The following is a 25,095-nucleotide window of genomic DNA, read 5'->3' as shown; positions in this document are numbered from 1 at the left end:
TAGAGCTGGGGGATTTGAGAGTACTGAGAAGTAGAGACTGAAAGTACAAAGTTTCTTTTGGGGGTAATAAAAAGGTTCTAAAATTGATAGTGGTGATAGATGCACAATTCTGTGACTATGCTAAAAGCCACTGAATTGTATACTTTAAATGGGTGAATTGTATGGTATGTGAATTTTACCTCAATAAAGTTATTAAAAAGATACCAAAAAAAAAAAAAAATCCTCTGTGCTCGACCTGTTTATCATGCCCCACCCCTCAACCCTGCCACAAACCCTTGGCAACCCACCCTTTCTTTGGTTTGCCTTTTCCTGAATGTCATATGTGGTTGGTACCCTAAGCTATGCCACCTTTCCAGATTGGCTTTTTTTTTTTTTTAATTTCTATTTATTTATTTATTTATTTATTTATTTATGGCTGTGTTGGGTCTTCGTTTCTGTGCGAGGGCTTTCTCTAGTTGTGGCAAGTGGGGGCCACTCTTCATCGCGGTGCGCGGGCCTCTCACTATCACGGCCTCTCTTGTTGCGGAGCACAGGCTCCAGACGCGCAGGCTCAGTAATTGTGGCTCACGGGCCTAGTCGCTCCGCGGCATGTGGGATCTTCCCAGACCAGGGCTCGAACCCGTGTCCCCTGCATTGGCAGGCAGATTCTCAACCACTGCGCCACCAGGGAAGCCCCAGATTGGCTTCTTTTGGTAAGTGACATGCACTTAAGGTGCCCCTCCCATCTCCCCATGGCTCCATATCTCTCTCATATCTTTTCAGTGCTGAAGAACATTCTGTTGCATGGATGGAGACCAGTCTGTGTGTCCATTCACCTCCTGAAGGACGTCTTGGTTGCTTCCAAGTTCTGGCAGTTATGAATAAAGCTGCCGTAAACGTCCAGATGCAAGTTTCTGTGTAGATGGAAGCATTCGACTCATTTGGGTCCATCAGTACCAAGGAGTTTGAGGGCTGGATCGTATAGTAAGAACGCGTTTCATTTGGAAAGACGCAGCCCACGTTCCCAGAGCTTCTGGAGATGGTCGCTGAGAGCATGGCAGCATGCTGAGGAACCAAGCCAAGGAAGGAGGCAGAATTCAGATGCCGGCGAGGAAGATGTGGCCGGGACAGGACCTGACCTCCACCCTCTTAGAGCTGGAGGCTGGTCCGGAGAAGTAGATGGACACGAGACAGACTCACGGGAGGGAACCATACACATTTATTTCCCGCAAGTTTTACCTGACCCAGGACGCCCTCCTAAGGAAATGGAGAAAGACCCAGAGAAGTGGCAAAACCTAAATTCTTTTCTGTTGGGTTGAACAAAGAGAGGCGATTGTGGAAAAGGAACCACACTAAGTGGGGAGGCTAAGGAGGTTGAGAGTTATGTTGAACAAGGTCTGTTTGTACAGAATTCTCTCATTCTCCACTCTCTGCCCCTGACGATCACAATGTCACTCTCCTTCCAGGAGAGGGAAGGTGTCTTCCTGGGGCGGGTGAGGCATGACATGTTATCTGCTGCTTCCAGGAAAGAGAAGGGGAAGGCTCAGCACCCCCTTCTGCACCTGGTGTATTGCTGTTGGGGGGGGAGGGGAATGTTGTTTTTGCTTTGTTTTTTGAAGTGTCTGTAGCTCGAGACAATATTCTGGTTTCCTTTACATCTAAGTCCTTTACCTGGCATCTGGCTTCTGACAGGAGGAGGGACACATGTTTCTGACATGACGGGCTGGGCAGGCAGAGGAGGATAAGATGGGTGCGGGCCCATGACTGTTCTCTTCTCATGTGTTGGGAAGATGATTCTCCTCTTGCCAGATGGGATCTAATTTGTCCATGAACAATCTAGCAAGATATCAGCTAAAAAGAGGAAGAGCAAAGGTCAGAAGAACATGGAGAAGATGGATGATAGATGCTGGGGTCTCCTGAGCAATGATTTCATCAGAGGCACATGCACATCCCTGGTCTCTGGACCACCGTGTTTAAGGCCAATTTGGTGTGTAGATCATTTTCAATGTATGGTGGTACCATCAGGACACTTTGGGGTACTGTCTCTGGCTCATCTAAGTGGTGCCGTCAAGCCCACATAAGACGGGGCTCACCCAGGGATGGCATGGTGCCAGAGAAAGGGAGACAGCAGTATGTCATTGAGCTTAAGGTATTTCTAAGAGAGTGACTCTCTGAAGTGGCTGAGGTAGGAGAGCAGCCGGATATCTGTCTGCTTGTTTGTTGGGGACAGGGATGGGGATGGGGGCTTTATTTTCTGGACGAGGTGAAAGAACTCTTAAAGTGAAGGTGTTTCTACAAGGGGTCTGTCAGGATGAGAGGGTGCAGGTCAGTCCATATGCCAAGAAATCCAGAGAATCTAAAATGGCTCAGACTCAGGCCTTTTCTCAGAAATAGGCAGAGAGAGTAGTTGGCTTTGGTCATCACAAAGCTAACTGGCGCCTCAGTAGTCACGACAGAAGGTTCCCAGAATGAATTGATTTGCAGGGGCCAGCACGCCTGCAGCCCTCTGCCCTCAGGTCTCAGCCCCCAGGTGGGGTACCTTTCACAGGAGAGATTTATTTCTTCCTAAAAAGAGGTAGAAAGTGTCTCTCTTGCACGGCTCTTAAGTAACATTAATTCAAAATAATCAATATGTCACTAAGGCATATTTAGAGGGAAATGCCCTCAAATGCCCCCACTCCCCTGATTACAGGGGAGACTTCAGGGTCCTCTTAGGTGGGAAGCACGAGGACCAACCATCTGCACCCAGGATCCCATCTGTAAGACTACATAGATGTGAAATCAACATAAATGTAAATAAATCTGCTTGTGTGTGAGAGAGACAGAGATAGAGACAGATAGACCCTAAGAGAGATGCACCAAACTATTCAAGACGGTCACCTCTGGGGGTGGGATTGGCAAACCTCTTTTCTTTAGGTAATATTTCAATTTCTTATAACATGTGCGTATTACTTTAATAATTCTAAAACGATTACAATCATATGTCAAGTGTGATCCATTCATCACTCATCTATGGAGTAATTAAAGTACAATATTTCATTTTTATTTTTAAAAGATTTATTACAAGGACAATAAACATTTACAACAGTAAAGTAAAGAATTCCAAAGGAATTAAGAATCAAGTAAAGAACAGAAGTTTTTGGTGACTCAGTACCAGGCCAGCTAGGTGGCAGTACATGGCAGGGTCAGGGCAAGTTTCTCCAGGAGGTTGTGTGTGTTCTGAATCAGCCTCCAATAGAGGTGAGGAAAAAGGTGTACAAGAATTGTACACTGGGGCTTCCCTGGTGGCGCAGTGGTTGAGAATCCGCCTGCCAATGCAGGGGACACGCGTTCTAGCCCTGGTCTGGGAAGATCCCACATGCCGCAGAGCAACTGGGCCCGTGAGCCACAACTACTGAGCCTGCGCGTCTGGAGCCTGTGCTCCGCAACAAGAGAGGCCGTGATAATGAGAGGCCCGCGCACCGCAATGAAGAGTGGTCCCCACTTGCCACAACTAGAGAAAGCCCTCGCACAGAAACGAAGACCCAACACAGCCATAAATTAATTAATTAATTAAAACTTTGAAAAAAAAACAGTCTAGTTATTTTTTTAAATTAATTAATTAATTTATTTATTTATGGCTGCGTTGGGTCTTTATTGCTGCACGCAGGCTTTCTCTAGTTGCGGAAAGCGGGGGCTACTCTTCGTTGCCTACTCTTCGTTGCCGTGCGCGGGCTTCTCATTGTGGTGGCTTCTCTTGTTGCGGAGCACGGGCTCTAGGTGCAAGGGCTTCAGTAGTTGCAGCATGCAGGCTCAGTAGTTGTGACTCACGGGCTTAGCTGCCCCGCGGCATGTAGGATCTTCCCGGACCAGGGATCGAACCCGCGTTCCATGCATTGGCAGGTGGATTCTTAACCACTGCGCCACAAGGGAAGTCCCGTCTTGGGTGTTCTGGATGACCTGGATGTGGTAGAAACAGTGGGATTTCTAATTCCAGTTTTCCACATCAACCCACCAAAAATCTATTAGAACTACTAAATGAATTCCGTAAAGCTGCACGATACAAAATCAGTAGACAAAAATTAGCTGTGTTCCTATACACTAATAATGAACCATCAGAAAGAGAAATTAAGAAAACAACCCCATTTACAGTAACATCAGAAGAACAAAATACCTAAGAATAAACTTACCCAAAGATGTGAAAGACCTGCACACTGAAAATGTTATGACATTGATGAAGAAATTGAAGACGTAAATAAATGGAAAGATATCCTGTGCTCATGGATAGAAAAAATTAGTAGTGCTAAAATGTTCATTCTACCCAAATATACACATTCAATGCAATTCCTACAAAAATGCCAAAGGCATTTTTCACGGAAACTGAACAAACAGTCCTGACATTTGTATGGAACCACAAAGGACCCCAAACAGCCAAGGGGATCCTGAGAAAGGAGAACAGCAGCTGGAGGAAACTCACTCCCTGACTTCAAACCATATTACGAAGCTACAGTAACCAAACAGTGTAGAAATGACACAAAAAGAGACAAAGGGGCCATAAGAATAGAATAGCGAGCCCAAGAATAAGCCCACACACATGTGGTCAGTTAATTTATGCCAAAGCTGCCAAGGACATACACCAGGGAAAGGACAGTCCCCTCAATAAACTGCCTGGAAAATGGAACATCACAAGCCAGAGGAGGACACTGGACACTGCACCACACACAAAACTCACTAAAACCCACAATTTTCCACATCCAGCCACTCCTCCGCTGGGTCCTCTGGAAACAGACACCCACCCCCGGGCAGTCAGCCACGCAGTCAGCACAGCAACCTTCTCCCCACTTTTTCCTCACCTTTTTCTCCCATGGAGGCACCTCCCAGCCGGTCCTGAGGAAACCGAGCTCATCTCAGTGTGGGTGCAGCCCTGCACTGTCCCGAAGCCAAATCCTTGGAAGTTCCTGAGGAGGCCACACTCCTGTCAGCTGTGCACAGGGCCAGGCCTGTGGGCAGAAAAGGCAGGTGCACACTGGTAAGAGGGGCGGGCTTGTCGCCCTGTGCTGGCAAAGTGGGAAATGCAGGCTGCACCCACTCCCAGTTCAGAGGAGACCGAGTTCCCTGCTGGCCGTCCTGCTGAATCCACTAATGTTTGGAAATTCAAACATATGGCAGCAAATATACCATGACTTCTTGAAAAATAGGTATAGAACAATCAGAAATCATATGCAATGAAATGAATGTAGACACAGACTTTGCAACTTACAACAAAAGTCATTCCAAAGTGTCCACAGACAAATTTAAAATATAAAAGTATAAAAACTATAAAAGAAAACATAGAAGAAAATCTACATGACCATGGGTTTGGTCACATAGATCATGAGCTTTGACTTTTAACACACAACACAAAAAGCCAATGCACAAAAGGAAAAAAGTTAATAACATGTTCTTTGTACATTTATTTTTTTTATTGAAGTATAGTTGATTTACAATATTGTGTTAATTTCTGCTGTACAGCAAAGTGACTCAGTTATTATACATATATATACATTCTTCTCCATTATGGTTTATCCCAGTAACGTGTTCTTTATAAAATTAAAAATTTCTATTTGGTGAAATGCCTTTTTCAGAAAACTGAAACCCAAGCAACAAACTGGGAGAAAAATATTTTGCAAAACACATATCTGATAAAGAATTTGTACTCAAATTATACAAAGGACTATAAAACAAACAACTGCATTAAAAATTTGTTCGTTAATTGTGACAATTCTGTTGAAAACTAGAGAAAGAGGAAAAATTAAAACTCAAATAAGAGAAACCTATTGCATCAAACTGGAAATCCACAGGAAATTGGTGATTTCCTAGCAAAAACACACAATAACAAAATGCATGCTAAAATAAGGAAAATACAAACAGACCAACTCACCTCCCAGGGACTTCCTTCCCCTGCTGGTTGTCCTCTCATTATTCTGGGGATTCTCACTCCTGAACAGGATAGGAAAAGGAACAGAGATGTTCAGCAGCCCCTGTAAGGTCTGACCCCCACCCAGTGTCTGCATCTCCCCCAGCCATGCCCAGCTGAATAAGGACACACTGCCAGAGGGATTCCCAGGGATCACTGATTCTGCGTCACCTAGGAGTTTTGTTTGTTTGTTTGTTTGTTTGTTTCTGGAGTATAGTTGCTTTACAACGTTGTGTTAGTTTCTGCTGTACAGAAAAGTGAATCAGCCTTACGTATACATATATCCCCTCCCTCCTGGATGTCCTTCCCATCCAGGTCACCACAGAACACCAAGTAGAGTTCCCTGTGCTATACAGTAGGTTCTCACTAGTTATCTATTTTATACATAAACCTAGAACATCATAGTTTTAATTCACAGAAATGTCAACGGCTATTTAGGGAGGCCTATGTTTCTAGGCGTCAAGGGTGGCCTCTGGCTAGTGGCTAGCAGGAAGCCAGGGCCTCAGTCCTACTGCTGCACTGCAAGGAAATTAATTCTGTCAACAACCTGAGTGAGAGTGGAACTGGATCCTTCCCCAGTCGAGACTCCAGATGCGAACACAGCCCTAGCCAATACCTCGAATGCAACCCTGCAGAGGACCCACCAAGCTATGCCCAGGCTCCTCACCCACAGATGCTGAGATCATAAATCATAAAACTTAGTTTTAAGTTACTAAGTTTGTGGTATTTGTTATGAAGAGATATAAATCTAATACAGACTGTATTTATTTGCTAGGGCTGCCATAATAAAGTACCACAGATTGGGTGAGTTAAGCAACAGAAATTTACTTTCTGACAGTTCCAAAGGCCAGAAGTCCAAGATCAAGGTGTTGGCAGTGTTTGTTTCTCCTCAGGCCTTTCTCCTTGGCTCCTAGATGGCCACCTTCTCACCATGTGTGCACATGGTCTTCCCTCTGTGCCTGTGTGTCCCAATCTCTTTTCTAAGGACACCAGTCACACTGGATTAGAGCCCACCCAAATGACCTCATTTTAACTTAATTATATCTTTAAAAGCACTGTCTCCAAATAAAATCACATCATGACCTACTGAGAGTTAGGCCTTCAATATATGAATTTTGGGGAGCACCCAATTCAGCCCATAACAAGAACCACTGGAAAGGAGAAGATGTTTTTTGTTTTTCTGAGATGTTAGCAAAGTGTGGAGATTCAAAGTTCAGGCTCAGAGTCAGACCGATAGCTCTGAATCTTGGCTCTGTGGCTGTTTAGCTGTGTTACTTTGGATATGCTACTTTATAGTCTGACATCATTTCTCTGTCTGCAATAAAAAATAATAAGACTACCTACTTCAAAGGGTTGTTGTGTTAACCAAATAAAATAATCCATTTAAAGGGCTTGATCTAGTGCCTGGCAGGTGATAAACTAGATAAACCTCAGCTGTCATTAAATGGTTATTATTAACATTCATGGTTAGTGTGTACTGGTGAGAAGGTGGTAGAAGCTTAGACTGTCGTCGTCAGAGCTTGGGAAAACTGACTCGTTATAGACTCATCACATTTAAGGCTCGGAGACACACCTTGGAGTCTGCCTTGGGCCTGGTCTCCTTAAAGGAGAGCCTTAGAAGGGAGGTCGGGTGCATAAGCCTTAACAAGGGAAGGCTCTGGGGAGGAGGATGTGAAGATAGCAGGAGAAAGCAGCAGGGATGTGGTCTTAGCTGAAGACTACCTTCAACTTCATTCCAGAGGAGCTCGGAGCACGAATAGCACGAGTCAACTCTCTTGGAGGCAAAGGAGCTGGGCCTTTATACTGCAACCCCAGTCAATCATGAGCTCCAGGTGTTTGGGGAGTGATAACTTCCAGGGTGCAGCAGTTCCCATCAGCCAAGGACAATTAACTATTCAGAGAAGGGGGTGGCTGTCAGCTGTTGGCCCCCAGCACACCCAGAAGCCGGAGATGGAGGCACCGGGCAGTAAAGGGGTCTGAATGCGGCCCCAAGAAAGTCCCGGGGTCCAATCCCGCACAGGGACACCCAGACCCAGGAAGTCAGCTTGCCTTCTGGAGGTCACTTAGCGAGGTAACGGCAGCCCAACTCGAAGTCATGGTCGGAGACGGCGTCCTCTGCACAGACCTGCCCAAGACACACGAGGGCTCTCAGGGCGATGGCACCTGACTCAGCAGGCTGCTGAGGAGCAAACGCGGCAAAATGCGTGACAGCTCCTAGCAGGAGGCACGGCACACAGCATAGACTCCACACACCCGAGACAGCCGGATTGGTTCAGACCTTAACAAGGGGCTGGCGGTGCCTTGCGGGCAGACGCCCCGGAAGTACACGAGAGGCCCGTGAGCTCAGGCCCGTCCCGCCCCGGAAGTACACGAGAGGCCCGTGAGCTCAGGCCCGTCCCGCCCCGGAAGCGCCCGGACCGCGGCGCGTATTTCCGGCGCGACGGCAGACGCGGGGGCGCCGGGCACCTGTCCGGATCTCCGGTTCGCGCTTGCTCGGAGGCGGCTCCCTGCAGGCGGAAGCTGCTGCCTTTGGGCAAGACGTGACTTGGGGTCCGGGAACCCAGATCCCGGCCCGGCGGGTGGGCACGATGCGGCTGGGCTCTGGGACCTTCGCCGCCTGCTGCGTAGTGATCGAGGTGCTCGGGGTCGCGCTCTTCCTCCGGGGATTCTTCCCGGTTCCCGTTTGTTCCTTTTCCGGGACGGAGCACCAAACAGAGTCCCCAGCGCCCGAACCCTCGGCTGGTATGGACCGCTCCCCGGGCGTCTCTGTTCCCCGGGCCCCACTTTTCCCGGAGGACCCTCCTTATGAGTCTCGCCTCTTGGATTTCTTCCCGCGGCTCCCCGGTGGTCTCTTCCATTCTGGTCCCCAACCCCTAGGGTCCCCTTCTTACCGTTCCAGCCTCCTTTTATGTATCCTACAAGTTTGTGGTAAGCACCACTACCAGCCCTACTAAGATTCTCCTCCCTTACCTTACCGCAGAGTAAGGTCTCCATACCCGTGAAAAGTAAGCCTCTCCCCAGCTCTACTCATCCAGTGACACCCCAACCCCCTTCCCTGAGCAGATGTTTGGGTCACTCCCTGTTCCAGGCACCCTTTTTGCTCAGGAAGACACACAGATAAGATTGCTGCCGACCTCTCGTGTTTTCTTCTATGGCATTCCTCCAAGACCCCGTTTTTTCCAGTAGTTAAGACCTCCCTGCCTAGGCCCCTTCCTAGCCCTCACCTACCCAACAGTATATCTTAGGTAAAGGAACTCACGTTTTGGATCAAATCCACACAATACCAGCTGCTAACCATGGAAAGACAGTTTGTAAATGCTCGCCCATCCCCTACCTGCAACACTGTGTTTTAGGTCAATCTCCCTAATGTCCCATTCCAGGATACTCATGAAGGGACTCCCCTGTGCCAGTACTTCCCATCATGCTAAGGGTAGTTCACTACATAATATTAGGGCTCCCTGAGCTTACTTGTTGCCCACCCCCTGACCCCAGCGTTGTTTCCCAAGAACAGGCCTTTTTCTTTGGCTCAGGATATGTAGGTGTGACAGAGTATGTGCTGGAGAGGTAAGCAGAAACTAGATTATAAGGTGCTTGAATGCTAAATAAAGGTTAAAATTCAATTTCCTTTTTCTTTTTCAAACACTTAGGAGCCATTTCCAACTGGACCAAGCTCCCACCACCTCTCTTCAGTAAAGTTGTTATTATGCTGATAGACGCCTTGAGAGATGATTTTGTGTTTGGGTCAAAGGGTGTGAAATTTATGCCCTACACAACTTATCTTGTGGAAAAAGGATCATCTCACAGTTTTGTGGCTGAAGCAAAGCCACCTACAGTTACTATGCCTCGAATCAAGGTAAACAGTTTGACTTAATATATTATAGATCACGGTTTGGCTCGTTCAGAGGTTTAGAGGGGCTCTCTGTAGTCTGTTACTTGGAGTCCCAATTTTAACTAAGTGGAAATTAGTTTGGTGCTGTAAACCTGGCTGGGGCAATAGAATGCTGAAAAAGCCTCCCAGATAGGGTGGAACTAAGACCCATGATTTATGCCCTCTGTAAAGGTAGCCAAAAGCTCATGCTTCATGGGAAGCATAACAGATTTAGAGCCAGATCATCTAGGCCAATCTAATCCAAGAGATACCATGCTCCTTGCTAACCTGCTATCTTCTTTAATCATCAGTGGGTCACTTAGAATTCTGGGAGGAGCCTCTAGGGTTATCTAGTTCAATCACTTGACTTTATGGATGAGGAAGCAAATTCAGATAAGTTAAATGACTTGTACAAAATTTTAGTATACGCAGTGACCAAACCAACATGATCTGGCCTCACAGATACCTGTTTTTACTCTATAAACCGCCTTCAGGTGTTCAGCTTAGTGGGAGTGCCTTTGAAGTGCCTATGCTTTACTTAAGAACTATGGGGAAAGAAAAGAGTAAAGCTTTATTGATTTGCTCAAAAACAAGTTTCTTTTTGAAAATAACATCTCTGCCTTCATGGAACTTTCAGTCTCTAATGAGAGACATAGCCATTAAACAAATGAACATACAAGTAAATGTGCAGTTACAAAGTGTGATTAATGCATAATGAAGAAGAACAGAGCGTGATGTTCAGTGCTGGTTGGGGGCTCAGTTTAGATTGGGGTGGTTCAGAAAAGCCTGTCTGAGGAAATTGCATTCAAGCTTAGACCCGAAGGTTGAGTGAAGAGGTGGGATCAGAAAAGGACAGAGGAGCTTAAAAGTTTGTGAATATACTGCAGGCCGGTATGGTGTAGAAGTCTCTAGCTGAACCTTACATCTGTGGATGATCGTGTGACACCTTATTATTTGGTGAGAAGGTGTCACTTGTTTTAAAGCTTGGGGGCAGCATTGGTAGTTACTCAACAAATGTTTACTGGATGAGTAAAGCAGTCTGGGATTAAAGGGGTTCATGCCGCATCTTTTACTGATTTTTTTTTCTTGAGTTTCCCATTCTCTCTGCCACTTTTGGATGTGGTTTGTCCTTCATTCAACATTCATTGAGCATCTATATGTACTGTGTGCTGTTCCACATAAGAGGGGTTCAGTGAAAAAACAAGACAGCAACTGTCCTGTTCTCATGAAGCTTACTTTCTAATTGAGGGAACAGAAAATATGTAAGTATACAAATAAATAATCAAAATTGTTTCAGGAGATGATAAATGCTATGGAAGAAATTGAGGAGGAGAATGTGACAGAGAGTGATGGGGAGTGGGGGAGGCCACCTGTAGTCAGGACGCTTGGGAACAGCCTTTCGGGGTGCAGTCATTCTGCTGAAACAAGTCCTGTGGAAGCTGGAAGAAAGGCATCCAGGCTCCTGACCATCAGGATCACTGCTTTCTTTATCTGTCCTGTCAGAAGTGTGGAAGGAACTCATTCTTCCTTTGTTCTGATAAGAAAAGAGTTATTAGGAATCTGGGCAGATTTGTAAGAAAAAATGTAAGTGAGCGTGGTGGCTCCAGGTTCTGTTCAGTCTTGTGCATTGGCCGGTGTGGTCCTCCCTTCTCCAGTTTGTTTCATTTTACCAAACCAGTGTTTTGTTTTGGGTCCTTTGCAGGTTCTTGCTCCTCATTTTCTGTCCGGGAGGAGCTAGCATACAGGAAGTCCATCCTGGAGTTAGGATTACATTGCTCTGGAATTTGATAGGATCAGGTAGTGTTGGCTAAGGAGTGTGTCCCCTGCCCTGCCTCCACTTAGGAAGGGACTTAGTTCATCTGGAGGTGCTGATACAATTGCCACGAGACACCAGTTTTAAAATTTCAAGACTAATGTCTCTAGTAGCATGTTCACATGTTAAGATGCTGCAGTAGCTTCCTTCTAAAACGTTGTAACTGATTTTTGAATGCCTTTCCTTTTCCTGGGAATTTATAGTTGTAATAGCGGCAGTTACCACTGGCTGTGGCGCGCCCGTGGTGCAGGCACTGTCTTGTACACTCTTACCACAGCCCCGTGGAAGCTCCATGATGTTGGTGCCACTCTCTTCTCCATTTCCCGGATGAGGAAACAGGCTTGAAGTGTGAAATCTCACAGCTGGCATCAGAAACTGAGCATAACCTTATGTGTGCCTAGTTCCAGAGCCTCGGTTGGTCACACTGTGTTATACAGCAACACTGTGTTATACAGAATAAGGTGACCAGGTCAAATTCTCTTTCAATAGTCTCTGCAGAGCCCTCCTTAATTCTCAGAAGTCAGGAAACTACTGTTCCCAAGACCACAGCAACCCCAGGAAAACCTCCAATGAGATGACAGACAATCACTCACTTAAAATTCCTGGGATCTCAGCTGCAACTTTGTTGCTGCCTACATGTTTCCTGGGGTGAAGGGGATACCAGGTAGTCCCTACCCTTCTTAAAAATGTCCGTGTGAACCCAAACTAGTGTGAAGAGGAGGGAAGTGCCTTATAAAAGCCCAGAAGAAAGGGTGGACAGATTCAACCCGCAGTGGTGGAAGACATTATAAACAAAGTCAACTGACAGACAATAAATGGAAAAATTATTTGCAGTTAGCACAACAAACAAGATGTGAACCCCATGATATGTAAAGAGGATCTGATCAAGGGCAACAATCCAGTAGCAGCTGGACAAAGGATATAAAGAAATCCACATAGAAAGAAATTGAAATATGCCAGTAAGCATATAAAAAGATTCTTAACTGTACTAGTAATCAGATTAAAGGCAACTAAAGAATCTATCACATTGTAAAAATTGAAAGGTTGATGATAACACTCCTCACAAGAAATGAGGTGAACAGATCTCTGTATACTGTTTATGTGACTAACCGGACTCAGCCACCACCTCCACTACCCCCACTGTAGTCCAGTCTGCTATGGTGTGAGCCTGGATGGAAAACTGTCCCAGCACTTCTCACCCAGAACCTGTCCAAACAGATCATGTTGCTCTGCTCTAGTCCCAACAGTCCTCCAGTGGCTTACACTCTGCCTCCTAACCCAGGCCTCAGGGTGCGTGGTCTTCCACCGTTTACCTCTTCACCCTCATCTGAGCTGATTTCCCTCTTCCTGTGTGTTTTATCCACGCAGATCACACCTAGCTCCATTCCCCATGTGTGCTGCCCCCTTTCACCTTGGGGTTTTTGCAGTTTGCTGTGTTTTGCCCTGGAAAGCCTCACCTCAGCTCACCTAGACAACACTCCACCTTCACACCTCAGCTCAAATGGCACTTCCACTGGAGGCTTTTTAAAAGCAATTGCCATTGCATTTTTCACAGAACTAGAACAAAAAATTGCACAATTTTTATGGAATCACAAAAGACTCCGAATAGCCACAGCAATCTTGAGAAAGAAAAACGGAGCTGGAGGAATCAGGCTCCCAGACTTCAGACTATACTACAAAGCTACAGTAATCAAGACAGTATGGTACTGGCACAAAAACAGAAATGTAGATTAATGGAACAGGATAGAAAGCCCAGAGATAAACCCACGCACATGAGGTCACCTTATATTTGATAAAGGAGGTAAGAGTATACAATGGAGAAAAGACAGCCTCTTCAATAAGTGGTGCTGGGGAAAATGGACAGCTACATGTAAAAGAATGAAATTAGAACACTTTCTAACACCATACACAAAAATAAACTCAAAATGGATTAAAGACCTAAATGTAAGGCCAGACACTATAAAACTCTTAGGAAAACATAGGCAGACACTCAATGACATAAATCACAGCAAGATCCTTTTTGACCCACCTCCTAGAGAAATGGAAATAAAAAGAAAAATAAACAAATGAGACCTAATGAAACTTAAAAGCTTTTGCACTGCAAAGGAAACCATAAAAAAGAAGAAAAGACAACCCTCAGAATGGGAGAAAATATTTGCAAACGAAGCAACTGACAAAGGATTAATCTCCAAAATTTACAAGCGGCTCATGCAGCTCAATATCAAAAAAACAAACAACCCAATCCAAAAATGGGCAGAAGACCTAAATAGACATTTCTCCAAAGAAGACACACAGATTGCCAAAAAACACGTGAAAAGATGCCCAACATCACTAATCATTAGAGAAATGCAAGTCAAAACTACAATGAGGTATCACCTCACACTGGTCAGAATGGCCATCATCAAAAAATCTACAAACAGTAAATGCTGGAGAGGGTGTGGAGAAAAGGGAACCCTCCTGCACTGTTGGTGGGAATGTACATTGATACAGCCACTATGGAGAACAGCATGGAGGTTCCTTACAAAACTAAAAGTAGAACTACCATGTGACCCAGCAATCCCACTACTGGACATATACCCTGAGAAAACCATAATTCAAAAAGAGTCATGTACCACAATGTTCATTGCAGCACTATTTACAGTAGCCAGGACATGGAAGCAACCTAAGTGTCCATCGACAGAGGAATGGATAAAGAAGATGTGGCACATATATACAATGGAATATTACTCAGCCATAAAAAGAAACAAAATTGAGTCTGTCATACAGAGTGAAGTAAGTCAGAAAGAGAAAAACAAATACCGTATGGTAGCACATATATATGGAATCTAAAAAAAAAAAAAAAATGGTTCTGATGAACCTAGGGGTAGGACAGGAATAAAGACACAAACGTAGAGAATGGACTTGAGGACACGGGGAGGGGGAAGGGTAAGCTGGGATGAAGTGGACAGTAGCATTGACATATATACACTACAAAATGTAAAATAGATAGCTAGTGGGAAGCAGCCACATAGCACAGGGAGATCAGCTCAGTGCTTTGCAACCATCTACAGGGGTGGGATTAAAGAGGGTGGGAGGGAGACGCAAGGGGAGGGGATATGGGGATATACGTATGCATAGAGCTGATTCACTTTGTTATACAGCAGAAACTAACACAACATTGTAAAGCAATTATACTCCAATAAAGATGTAAAAAAAAAAAAGGAAGAGTGACAAAAAAGAACAAACAGACACAGAGAAAAAAAAGGGACACATGCGAGACTGTGTCCTTTGAGTGACTGAGAGAACCGCTAGCCTTAGTTCCTGTTAGCTTTCCAAAAGTTAAATCTCTCCTCAAACCTGACTGGACTTTCTGCTCGTGGGTACTCAGTATCCATAAAATAAATTCTCTTTTCTGCTTTCAAAAATAAAAGTAAAGCAATTGTCATTAAATTCGTCTTGGATAAATATATTGTATATCCAAACACTGGAGTACTTTGTAGCTGTTTTTAAAAAAGAAGGTGAAATACCTGTATGTTTTCTGTGGAAAGGGGTTCATGGTATTAAGTGAAAAAAGCAAGTTGCAGAATTATCTATATAGTTTGTTACCATTTTGGTAAAAAAAAAAAATACGTACTTTATATATTTCTGATTGTACATAAATGGATGAAAGGATACTCACCCAAAGTAACTGGTTACCTTTAGGAAGTAGAATTTTGGGGTGAAAGGCTCACATTTAAAAAACTAACTTCATTGAGGTAGAATTTTGGTTCACACAGTACTGTAAACTACAGTTTGATGAGATTGACCGAGTGTGTACATCCATGCAGCTCCCACCTCGGCTCGGTCCTGACCCGCAGCCGGGAGTGCTGGTGGCTGTCGCTGTTTGGCTGACTTGCTGGGGCTACTTCTAGAGAGTCTGTCTCTCCTCAGGTCCTGAGATGTACACTCACTGATGTCTCTGCTTGTTGTGTGTTTTTTAATTCCTGGGGTTTTTTTTAAGCCACTCTTCCTGAGGGGCAGCCAGGTCAGCATGGCTGAGTGGTGAGCCAATGACTGGTCACAGGTTGTGCTTAAACACATTGTGGTGTGGCCTCCACTCTCTACAGGGGGTCTTTGTGTGTGGCTCCAGCCGTCAGCTCATCTTCAGGCGGTTTATGAGTCTTCCCTGACTCTCACTTTGTTTGAGCAGGGCCTCGTGTTCAGCTGGAAGGACCAGGCAACTAGGCCCTCTCTGTTCTCTCCTGAGTGTACACTCACCCTGTGTGTGCACACAGCCTTCCAGATTCCAGGAACATGTGGGAGCTCACAGAAGCCTACCGCAGCTGTCCCATTACCCAGACCCCCTTTCCAGACTTTTTCCTGTGTCTTACTGCAACCAGCATTGAAGCCTCAGGTAGCTGTGATGTTGGCCTTCCCTGTTTTCACCTTGTCCCTGGCGTGGGGCTTCTCCATGGAGGGCCAAATTGGGCAGGCCCCTCCTGGTCCTCATGGCTACCACGTCACAGAACTGGGTGTGCGGGAGGGGAGCAGCCCATGTTAAAACACCATAGGTACTCACAGTTCTTACCGAAATTCGAAAGTGTTTTGAATAAGAACATTTCAATTTGTGTATACCTTCGTTGAGTTTTCAAAGTCTTGAAGGGGTTGTTTTTGACAGTTTTATCCAGTTTTGTCGTTGCTCTTCAGGGAGAGGATTTGCCAAGCTCCTCATCCTCAAAGTCCAAGATTAATTCATTTTTGCGTTACTTTGCTGTTAAAGACGTCTTGGCAAAATTATTATACTTGTTAGCATTGTCCAGATTCCTCTTTTCATTGCACAGGTCCCTGGATGCCAGTGTTGTAGGTTGTCAGCTAACTCCAGATCATGGAGACCCACGACCCATTTAGATTCCGCTAAAATGAGGGAGGCGGTTGACTTAATTCTGTAGCAGAAAGGTGTGAAGACATGTCACAGCCACCTGCTCCTCCAAGAAGTTATGGCGCTGAGTGGGGCGGGGAGGTGGCCCCACCAGCACCCCTGGGCGAGTTTACTGTGAGGATTCCTCAGAGTTCCTGTTTAGAGACAGCTTTCCTCCCTGGCTGTGTGAGAGGCTGTTCTTTCTCTCGGGGGTGGACAGTAGAATTGCTGGGTTTCAGGGTCAGTGTGTGGAGTTTGCTTGTCACATGAAGCAGATCTGAAGCTTAGATGAGGACCTGACAGTGGGTTTGGGTATACAGAGTGCATACCACCCTTTGCCATTTGTTTCATTTCTTACTATCCCTCACTGCTTTTTTGACCACAGCCGTCTAGCTACCCCACGGCCTCCTCCTTTGTCCTCTCATCGGCTGAAATATGGTCAGTTCTTCACTTATTGAGTCTGCTGGTTTTGCCAAGAATCTGTGTAGCTTTTCCCCCTTTGTCCTAATACTGACCCAGCCTTCAGTACTGGTGTCGCTTTAGCTTTATGCTTGCCTCTTTCATTCGTTACAGTCATCTTCGGCACCCGTTCCCACGCTGTACTTGGATTCTGTGGTCTGACTCCTGAATGCTTCCTTCTGCAGGCATTGATGACGGGGAGCCTCCCCGGCTTCATCGATGTCGTCAGGAACCTCAATTCTCCCACGCTGCTGGAAGACAGCGTGATCACACGAGCAAAAGCAGCGGGGAAAAGAATCATCTTTTATGGAGATGAAACATGGGTGAAGTTATTCCCAAAGCATTTTCTGGAATATGATGGAACAACCTCTTTTTTTGTATCAGATTATACAGAGGTCAGTTTTTAAGAAAAATATATCCTATGAGACAGAGCCTGGTACCCTCTAACTTAGTGAGAGGCAACGTTGTTTTGTATGTGGCTTTTATCAATATACTGAGAATAGTATGGACAGATTGAAAAAATTGTTCCTTCCCGTAATCAGCTACAAGCCAGCACCATAAACCCTAACGCAGGTGTGAGCATAGTTCTCTGAGCCCAAAGCCCAGACCAGGTGAGCACCCGTCGATGGGTACGGGGGTCGGGAAGGGCTTCCCAGGAGGAGCCGCTCAGCCGGAGTTTTGACAGGTGAGTGGGGCCTTCACAAGTGGACAGAAAGTGGTGGCGGAGTCTGCGAGGCAGAGCCTGAGGTCCCCACGGTCTGCCTGGGATCCTGCCTTGCTGCTGTTCTCCTGCGAGGGCGGCAGCATGAGGGCAGACGTGAGCTGGGCGAGCCTACCTGGTGCGGAGAGCGTAGGCCCTGTGCTGCGTGTGCAGCCTCCGACAAGGAGGTTACACCCCCCATGTTGGCCCCGGGGCAGAGGGAGGCCCGCAGGGCAAAGGCACCGTGCGTCTGAGCTGGCATTGGATGAACCCATTTGCTTGGCCCGGGGGAGCGCCTGCCGTCCTGTTTACACCGACACCCTTTTCCAAAGCTGACCCTGTAGACACAGCAGTCACTGCCCACCCTGTGTGTGACGGCTCAGAAGCACTTGTCTTTGTAGTAGATTCTCCAGTGGGAGGGAGGGGTCAGGGCTGACCTGGCTAGTGGCTCTGTCAGGGGCTGTGTGGCTGGGAACCGCTGAGTGTGTGCCTCTTTCTTCCCCAAACAGCCTTCTCGTAGGACACAGGCAGACGCCCCCAGCTTCACCCTGCTGGTTTCTTGAACTCTGGGCACTGTCCTGTCTTAGCTAACTGCCCTTAGCCCTCACTTGCCTCATAACAACCTGGCACCCATTTAACTTGGTTATCTGGTCAGCTTTAGTTTAAGCTCCAGTAGTGATCCTGAAGAACTGTTTTGTGAGAACAGCCTTTGTTCGTTTAAGTTATAATATGTTCTATCCATAACTTAGAGACATAAAAACAATATTAGTGAAAGCTTAATCTAATGCAAACATTTTTTAAGACAGTTTTTATTTTGGGGGTTGGTTTGTTTGCTGTTTTGGTTTTGGTTTTGGTTTTGGTCTTTTCAAACTCCCATGAGTCCTAGTAACCTAAAATAAGCCCATAGATTTTTTTTTTTTTTTTTGCAAGACTTCTTTAATTATTATTTATTTATTTTATTTTTATGGCTGTGTTGGGTCTTCTTTTCTGTGCGAGGGCTTTCTCTAGTTGTGGCAAGTGGGGGCCACTCTTCATCGCAGTGCGCGGGCCTCTCACTATCGCGGCCTCTCTTGTTGCGGAGCACGAGCTCCAGACGCGCAGGCTCAGTAGTTGTGGCTCACGGGCCCAGTTGCTCCGCGGCATGTGGGATCTTCCCAGACCAGGGCTCGAACCCGTGTCCCCTGCATTGGCAGGCAGACTCTCAACCACTGCGCCACCAGGGAAGCCCCAAGCCCGTAGATTTTAAAATGACCATATCACTTTTCCTTGAAGAGTGAACACCAGGGAAATTAGGGAGGCTATTCATATGTACTCTTTTTCCCTTTAAAGGTGGATGATAATGTTACAAGACATTTGGATAAAGTATTAAAAAGGCGGGATTGGGATGTGTTAATCCTCCACTACCTTGGGCTGGACCACATCGGCCACGTTTCTGGGCCCAGCAGCCCGCTGATCGGGCACAAGCTCAGTGAGATGGACAGCGTCCTGATGAAGATCCACACCTCACTGCTCTCAGAGGTGGGCCTAGAATGTCAAGGTGCCAATGTTTCCTAGAAGAAATGTAGCTTCTAAAGGGAACTGGGGTGACCTTGTGTGAGCTTCATACCCACCATCGCTCCAGCAGCCTTCACCTACAGAGCACGTGCCGCGTGCTGGGCACCGCACCCAGCAGCCCTGCAGAATAGCGGCTCTTAATATCTCTGCCTGTTCCTCCAGCTCATGTTTCCTGGAGGCCTTCTCTGTCACTGTTCCTGTCTGGGCATTTGTGGAGCTTAATCTCTAGCCAGGAGGGAAGAACAGGAAGCATAATCAATGAGGACATAAGTATTCTAGACAGTGATTGGTGCCATAGCAGAACGTAGGGCAGGAGGAGGGCACAACATCTGAGAGAAAGGCTGTAATTTTAAACGGCATGGTCAGAGCAGTCTTCCTTAAGGACGTGGGAGATGTGAGCCGAGACTTGAAGGGCAGGGGTGCCGCTGCGCCATCTGTGAAGGTGTATTCCAGGTGAAAAAGCAGCAAGGGTGAGTCAGAGCCTGTCAGGTACATGCAGGGGCAGCAAAAGCCACTGGCCGGAGCTCTAGGGGCCAGGGGCAGGCAGCTCTGTTTGACAGATAAGGAGACTAGGGCATGAAGAGCAATGTGCCCAGACAGAAACCAAACCCTGATTCTCTGCCCTGAGAGGCCTAACACAACCCTCCTGTGCTCTGTGACCTCCATATGATTCCGTTTGTTTTATTTATGACATTACTCGACGTTGACCCTTTGATCTGACTATAAGCTCATAAGTTAAAAAAAAAAAAAATTTAGGAAGAGCTACTATTTACAAAGTAAAGCTGAAATCTGAGAACACATGATCTTCTTCTCCCCAGTCTGGATTCAGCTGAAATGTATTTCCTTTGCCTTATAGGAGAGAGAGACTCTGTTACCCAATCTGCTGGTTCTTTGTGGTGATCATGGCATGTCTGAAGCTGGAGGTCACGGGGCCTCTTCTGTGGAGGAAGTAAACACCGCTCTGATCTTAATCAGCTCTGCATTTGAAAGGAAACCTGGTGAGAATTTGGGAATGTTTCACACTTTAAAACTGTACTTTATTTCTTTGCTTTCTGTAGTTTGATTTTAATTTTAAAAACCATTTAACCATTTTTGGAAGCTGTGTAAGTTGAAAAACCCTGAACAATGTGAGAATGAAAAATAATGGGACAAGGGCCAGTCAGGATTTGGAGTTTACATTTCTTGCCGATTCTTAAAATACAAATGTTCTTTTTGGGAATTGTGTGCTATGAATGTCACTGCCTCGATATCTGGAACTGTTAATAAAAAGTGCCAGTGGCTTAGAGACATCTGAAGTGCATGTATGAATTGAGAGAAACATAAAAATTTAAAGTTAAGAAACAGTATCCGTTATTTGAGACTGTATCTTGAGCAGCAGCAGTCAATGAGAACCACAGGAGTAGGGCTGAGTAGGACCGTCTGAGGGCCCACGTTCAGCGCTCAGACACACCACAGCTCTCCAACCCAGGCCCGCCGGGGCCCTCGGCCAGCACAGACCTGTGCACGGCCTCTGCCCCCTCACCTCGTCACACGCAGGCAGCCAGCTCACCAGCTCTTTCCACACTGGACACTCTGGCTTCTCTCAGGTGGCCCTTGAGCACCGTTCGGCAGTGCTGACTCCGAGTCCTGGGACCCCCCGTGTCTGGCTTCCCTCTGCCTCTCCCTGTGCCCTCCAGTCTCCTTTGCTGGCTTAGCGTCCTTGCCCTGGCCTTCTTTCCGGACTGCCTCTGTTTCGTTCTGCGTTCACTCCTGAGATGATCTCATCCACTCCCATGGTTTTAAGTGCCATGAATAGGCTCACACCTGTCAGATTTATCCCTCCAGCTGTCTCTTTTCCAACCTCCACACTGTCTCCTCGACTGCCTGCTGATGCCTCCACTTGGATCTTCCACAGATAGAGCAAATGTGACTTCACCTGCAATCTGCCCTCCCTATTTCCCCGTCAACAGATGGCGCCATTCACGCGGCTCTTCAAGTTGGAAACCTGGGCGTCCACCTTGATCTGCCCTCTCCCTGCATGAGCCAGACCGTCCCGGCTCCCAGCTTCCATACGTACCACCTTTCAGTAGCTGAACCTTGGATACAGTAAAAATCCTACGTGAGACTTCTCGCCTACCTCACGGCTTTGTCTTGAGCCACATTCCCCGTTACTCACTGAATCCTGGCCTCTCCCGCAGGTCCTCCAAGTGATAACTCTTCCTCACGTGCCCCGATCCCGTGCTCCTCAGCCCCTCAGCCCCTCAGCCTGCTCGTACGCTCGTCCTTGGTCTCAACCAAAAAACTAAAGTACCTTCCTTCCAGTTGTGTCGCAGTGCTCGTGTATTCTACCATCATCCTTCGGGTGGTTTGTCATCACAGCCTGAATCGTGTGGTTTGTGTCATCTCTCTCTTGCTGCGAGCTGCACTTGGGCAGAGCAGAGTCTGTTTTATTCATCACTATATGCCTTGGGCCTCAACATTGCCTGGCATTTGATGTACGCTGAAAATATTTATGGAGTGAATGAATCTTCCACTTGAGTGGGGATTGGTTGGGGAAGAAGCTCCGCCTGGTTCCTTTTGTCTTTTTACAGCCCTGCCTCCTCTTGGATGTCTGACCTCCTAAGGTATAAGTTTTTGGCTCTTGTAACCTGAGCCTTTCCTGGGTGCCCAGCTGGAGCCTGCCTTCCAGTGAGTGCACACGGTGCCCATCAGAGCACTGGCCTCCATACACCCAGCTTTCCCGCTCTGCACACCCAAAGCAGGGTCCCGTGGGGCCCCTCTACCTCAGTGAGAGCCCCAGGCCAGAAACACCCTCTCCATCCATCTGTCCACCCATTCAGCAGAGGGGTACTGAGCACCCACGGTAGGCTAGGCACTGTGCCGGCACTACAGACAGGGAGCTTGTAGTCTGGGGGGAAAAGAGACAGCTAAGCTGACGTGCTTTTATTATAGGAATGTTAGGGTTATTTTTAACTAAAGTGCTGATGTTTCATTGCTCAGATGGGTATTTACGGATCTCCTCCCTGGGAGGCCTGACACATCTTCAGATAGGAAGGGCCAGGGCGGCTGTGCATAGGAACTGCCTGCATGGGCTGCTCACATGGCTGACCTCAGTGCCAACAGTGAGTCTGAGCTCTTTCTTATTTTGTTTATTTGTTTGTTTGCTTTAAGAATAGTTATATTGTCTTCTCATCATGCTTATTTTTTGAGCGTTTTAGTTCATTCAGACTTGGTTAGCCATCGTCAGTGTCAATTTGGGGACATATCACCTCTTTAGTGGTCACCCCCACTTCCCCCAACCCAGTAACACACCCACCCCCAGCCACTGGCAATCACTAATCTACCTGTCTCTACAGATTTGCCTCTTCTGGACATTCCATATAATAAATGTAGTGTATAAATGGTCTTTTAATAAATGGACCATGTAATAAATGGTCTGTGTGACCAACTTCTTTCACTAGGGTAATGTTTTCAAGGTTCATCCACATTGTAGCAGGTGTCAGGACTTCATTCCTTTCTATTGCTGAATAATATTCCATTGTACAGATGTACCACATTTGTTTTTCCATCCTTCCATCAGTTGATGGATATTTGGGTTGTTTCTACTTTTTGGCTATTATGAACGATGTTGTTGATAACATTTATGAACAAGTTTCTGTGTGGACATGTATTTTCTTATGGTGCCGTTTTCTTTCTCGAGTACAGCTTCGCTTCTCTTTACCTGTGCTGTTGTTGTCAGATACATTCCATTTCTATATGTTGTAGGCTGACAATATACGTATATATATATACACACACACACATATATGGTTTTATATATACATATATATGGTTCTATATAATTGCTTTGAAATTTAAGAGAAAAAAATATGTATTTATGCTGTCTTTTATAACTGTATAATTACTGATACTCTTTGCTTTTTTTTTTTTTTTTTTTTAAACTGGATCCAGATTACCATCTGGAGTCACTAGCTTTCAGCCTGAAGAACTTCCTTTAGTATTTCTTGTAAGGCAGGTTTGCTAGCAATGAATTGTCTTTTTTGCTTTTTTAGTCTGCGGATGTCTTCATTTCACCTTGATTTTTTGAAAGGTAGTTTTGCTGGATGTAGGATTCTTGGTTGACTGGTCTTTTTCTTTCAGCTCTTTGCATATGCTGTCCTACTGCCTTCTGGCCTCTGTGGTTTCTGATGAGAAATCAACCATTAATCTAATTAGGTTCCCTTCTTTCCCTCTTTGTCTTTCAACATTTTTATTATGTCTGTTAGTTTGTGTTTGTCCAACTTGGAGTTCATCAAGCTTCTTGGATGTGTTGATTTGATGTTTCCCATCAAATTTGGAAGATTTTTTGTCTCTTTCTCAGGTTGCATAATTTTTATCAGTCTGTCTATAAATTTGCTGATTCTTCTGCCAGTTGAAAATCTCCTGTTGAGCCTTTACAGTGAATATTTCATTTTAGTTATTATATTTCTCAACTTCGGAGTTTGCATCTGGTTCTTTTTTATAATTCCTGTCCCTTTATTGATAATCTCTATTGGATGGCACACTGTCATCATACCTTCCTTTACTTCTTTATGCATAGTTTCCCTTAGTTCTTTGAACAAATTTACGATGACTGCTTGGAAGACTTTGTCTATTAACTCTGACATCTGGGCCCTTCCCAGGAAGGTTCTGTTGCCTGCTTTGTTTCCTCTTTGAATCGTACTTTCCTGTTTCTTGGCATAATTGCTTTGAGTTTTTGATGAAAACTGAACACTAAATACTATATTGCAATAACTCTAACTACTGCTCCCCTCCCCTCCAAGGGCCTGTTGTCATTGTTTGCATGTTGATTTGTTGAGTACCTTGACTGGACTGCTCCAGGGAAGCCTTGACCCCCCACGTGTAAAGTCTGCTATCGTTTCTGTGAGGGCACCGTGCCCTGGGAGCCAGCAGAGCTCTGTGACGGTCACTTTCTGTGGCAGCTCTAAGCTGTTGCCTCTCTTGCTGCCACACCCACCCAGCTGTTGGCTCCCCTCATTGCAGGCTGATTGCTGTCTCATTTTTGACAATTTATAATCAATGTGCTCTGCAGTCTGGTCTCATCCTATTGGGGCCACTTTGCAGAAGTCATTTCGAGGCCAGTCTTTGAGTTTGTTCTGATGCCAGGGGAGCCCTTCTTAGCTGTCTTTTCTCCCTGACCCTCTCTGGTAAACTTCCAGCTGGCCTGCAGTCTAGCCTGTTGCTCTCATGAAGCTGCCAGCTTCCTCTTAGTCACTTACCTCCAAAACCTTCATAGTTTTCAAGAGCATCCTTAGGCTTGAATTCCCCACGTTCTTTTTAAAGTAACGTCAGTTCTTGTTGATATGTCTCTAAGTCTCTTTTAATTTATAGGTCTCCACCCCCATCCTCTTTTATTGTGATTATCTGTTGAAGAACCTGGTTAGTTGTCCTGTGGAGTCTCTCTCTGCATTGTCTGCTAACATGTCCTTTGCTCATCCGGTAAATCCCACCTGACCTGGAGTCATGAGCAGATTCAGATCCTGTTGGTTTGGTTGGTTTGGACCAGACTCTTGCTAGCAGGAAGCACAGAGTGTCCGACTTGTCTGCTATGTGGTGATGTCAGTAGCCACTGATGACCACCTAGGGCCACTAATTCGCTAGAGGTTACAAATAGTGATGTTTTAATTCTGTAAGCCCTTTTTCTTTTTTTTTTCATTAATTAGCCAAAATAATTCAGTAAAGAGAATCTTCCCCCATCTACTTTTGGTTACCCAGCATTACCGTTTATATAAGAGAGAGGAGGTAAATGGTGGCTTATTCTTCCCAATTAATTCCCAGTTTCAAATCAGTGAATTAGTTCATTATGAGTTCACTAGCATGCTTCAACTATGACCAGTTAGTTTTTATTTTTATTTTGGGGACATTTTGAACTCATGGATTTAAGCTTATTTTA

The 25,095-nt window shown here is 45.8% G+C and overlaps 1 protein-coding gene and 1 long non-coding RNA gene across 12 annotated transcripts in view; one reads left to right on the top strand and one right to left on the bottom strand.

The window, feature by feature from the left end:
- Positions 1–382: 382 nt before the first annotated feature.
- LOC309627776 lies at positions 383–8,261 on the bottom strand. 3 transcript variants are annotated; one of them, XR_014243951.1, is made up of 5 exons: positions 7,964–8,261; positions 5,879–5,937; positions 4,812–4,958; positions 1,651–1,830; positions 383–893 (listed from the first exon to the last, which is right to left on the bottom strand). It is a non-coding gene; the product is annotated as an uncharacterized lncRNA (long non-coding RNA). The 3 variants fall into 3 exon arrangements; XR_014243952.1 differs by lacking the exon at positions 1,651–1,830; XR_014243953.1 differs by lacking the exons at positions 383–893; positions 1,651–1,830 and adding an exon at positions 1,844–3,918.
- Positions 8,262–8,343: 82 nt separating this feature from the next.
- The window catches only part of PIGG (phosphatidylinositol glycan anchor biosynthesis class G (EMM blood group)), a 41,116-nt gene continuing 24,364 nt past the window's right edge, over positions 8,344–25,095 (top strand). For 5 of the 9 annotated variants that reach the window (XM_082389928.1, XM_082389927.1, XM_082389929.1 and 2 more), the window contains exons 1-5: positions 8,361–8,656; positions 9,562–9,767; positions 17,116–17,325; positions 18,960–19,148; positions 20,041–20,182. In XM_082389928.1, coding sequence (XP_082246054.1) covers positions 8,503–8,656; positions 9,562–9,767; positions 17,116–17,325; positions 18,960–19,148; positions 20,041–20,182 — 901 coding nt within the window. In that variant the 5' untranslated portion in view covers positions 8,361–8,502. Of the gene's footprint in view, positions 8,657–9,561; positions 9,768–10,932; positions 11,045–17,044; positions 17,326–18,959; positions 19,149–20,040; positions 20,183–25,095 lie in introns of those variants that run through there. The other 4 variants (XM_082389934.1, XM_082389930.1, XM_082389932.1 and 1 more) reach the window with 4 other exon arrangements.

This window comes from Balaenoptera borealis (assembly GCF_965194805.1).
Source record: "Balaenoptera borealis genome assembly, chromosome: 4".
Lineage (NCBI taxonomy): Eukaryota > Metazoa > Chordata > Mammalia > Artiodactyla > Balaenopteridae > Balaenoptera > Balaenoptera borealis.
Note: the sequence above shows the minus strand (reverse complement) of the source record. Positions and strands in the feature narration are given on the sequence as shown.